This window comes from Rhinopithecus bieti, unplaced genomic scaffold, assembly GCF_001698545.2.
Source record: "Rhinopithecus bieti isolate Rb0 unplaced genomic scaffold, ASM169854v2 scaffold_45897, whole genome shotgun sequence".
Taxonomy (NCBI): Eukaryota; Metazoa; Chordata; class Mammalia; order Primates; family Cercopithecidae; genus Rhinopithecus; species Rhinopithecus bieti.
In genome coordinates this window covers 308428-310872 of record NW_016818649.1, presented here as the reverse complement: position 1 = coordinate 310872, position 2445 = coordinate 308428, and the positions used below count along the sequence as shown (strand labels likewise).

The following is a 2445-nucleotide window of genomic DNA, read 5'->3' as shown; positions in this document are numbered from 1 at the left end:
ATTTTGCCGAAGCACTATAACAAAGTAAAAAATATTGTTCTACATTATGCTACAAGAATCAATAGATATAAATTCAGTGAAATAAAATGTTGAAGACCAGTGAGAGGGTTTATCATAAAAATACTTCCCTAATGTCCAGGATAGCTCCAATATCCAAGATTTTCAGAATTAATGATGTCTTGGGGAGTAAAAAGTAAAATATGGAAAGCATACATCACATGAAAAAATCTACTAAAAGTATTTTTATGACATTCAGGAGAGTAACTTTTATTAATGACCACAAGTGTATTAAATAAATAGCCACAATACAATTGGTGCAAGAGAAATAATCAAAGACTAATATTTTTCTTCTCTAGAAGTTTTTTTAGAGCCTCTTGGACATCTTTGTTCCTCAGAGAATAAATCAAAGGATTCAACATGGGAGTGACTAGGGAGTAACATAAGGATGCCACTTTACTCAGCTCAGGAAATCTGTCAGGAGTGAGATACATAAAAAAGACAGCACCATACAGCACACTCACAACTCCGAGGTGAGAGCTGCAGGTGGAGAAGGCCTTCTTACGTCCCTCAGTAGAGTGTATCTTTAGAACTGTGGACACAATATACATATAAGATACAATAATGACTATGATAGTAGGCAAGATAATAATACATGATAAGGAAAAAGATATCATTCTATGGATAAAGAGATCAGAACAAGATAGTCTCTGAAGCGGGCGAGAATCACAGTAAAAGTGGTCAACAGCCCGAGAAGCACAAAAAGATAAAGTAAATGTCATGCTGGTCTGAATAACTGAGCTAATGCAGCCACAAAAATAGGAACCAGCCACCAACTGAGTACAGAGACGTGTTGACATTTGAACAGAGTAGAGCAGAGGGTTGCAGATGGCAATAAAGCGGTCATAAGCCATGGCCGCCAGGAGAAATCCCTCAGTCACAATGAAGAGGGCAAAGAGAAAGAGCTGGGCCACACAGCCTGCAAAGGAGATAGACTTGCTTTCAGACCAGAAGTTGATTATAGCCTTGGGTGCAATAACAGATGAATAGAAAAGATCAATGAAGGAGAGATTGCCTAGGAAGAAATACATTGGTGTGTTCAGCCGAGGATCAGTCATAATAATGGCCATCATCCCAACATTCCCTAGAAGGATCATGGCATAAACAAACAGAAATAGCAGGAAGAGGAGACTGTGGAGCTCTGGGCGGACCCTGAAGCCTGCAAGAATGAAGTCAGTCATTTCTGAGTGATTGCTTGCTCCCCTGTCACACATGGTAGAAACCTGTTGAGAGGCACAGGGCAAAATATACAAATGAACTCTTGGTTTGGATCCTAGCATTACAAATAATCTCTTATGATATTAAGATTTACAAAGCTATTTTAATTTTAGCCTCATAAGTATACTGTGACTTAAAGCCAACCATTGCTATTGAAACCAAAGATTAGTTGTATTTCTTAATTCTTTAAGTGGTAGAGTTAGGTTTTTTTGCCTCTGCATCTAATACAATGCCTTTCTACCCAAATGCCTTTCATATTTCCAAGTATCACTTCTCTATACACTTCCCACTCATGATTCACACAATAACTTCAACATCATAAAGCAGTGACTGGAAGAGAGCACAACCAATTTAATAAATGACTTTGGGAAGCACATTAGGTAGTTTGGGTTGGGAGATATTTGGGGTTTTAGTAGTCAAGTTTAGGAAAACGGGGACTTAATTTGGAGTACCAACAAATATAAAGGAAGTGACTGAGTTAAAAAAAAGAAAAAAACTACTTGTGAAGTGCAATTACCTTTCACGAGTCATGGAAACTGGATTCTGATGGAAGTTATGTACCTGCTAAGATAAAAGGTGTGCACAACCAAGCACAAATTATTAGTACTCACATTCAAAAATTTCTGTCCCAGATGGGCCATCAAAGCACCCTTTTTTTTTTTTTTTTTTTTTTTTTTTTTTGAGACGGAGTCTCGCTGGGACGCCCAGGCTGGAGTGCAGTGGCCGGAACTCAGCTCACTGCAAGCTCCGCCTCCCGGGATTACGCCATTCTCCTGCCTCAGCCTCCCGAGAAGCTGGGACTACAGGCGCCCGCCACCACGCCCGGCTAGTTTTTTGTATTTTTTAGTAGAGACGGGGTTTCACTGTGTTAGCCAGGATGGTCTCGATCTCCTGACTTCGTGATCCGCCCGTCTCGGCCTCCCAAAGTGCTGGGATTACAGGCTTGAGCCACCGCGCCTGGCCTCAAAGCACTTCCATAAAGAAAACTTCCTTTCATTTCTTGATCCCAAGACTTGGAGATCTTTGTTTTAACTTCTATTTTAAGTTCAGGGGTGCAAGTGCAGGTTTGTCACATAGGTACATTTGTGTCATGGGGTTTTGCTGTACAGCTCATTTAATCACTGAAGTATTAAGCCTAGTACCCATTAGTTATTTTTCCTGACCCTCTCC

General features: G+C 40.2%; 1 protein-coding gene across 1 annotated transcript; it reads right to left on the bottom strand.

Moving 5' to 3' along the window:
* Positions 1-312: 312 nt before the first annotated feature.
* Positions 313-1401, bottom strand: LOC108518742 (olfactory receptor 9K2). Its single transcript, XM_017857361.1, has one exon. The coding sequence runs from the start codon at positions 1335-1337 to the stop codon at positions 330-332; it is 1008 nt and encodes a 335-aa protein (XP_017712850.1). The 5' UTR covers positions 1338-1401; the 3' UTR covers positions 313-329.
* Between the last annotated feature and the right edge of the window lie 1044 nt (positions 1402-2445).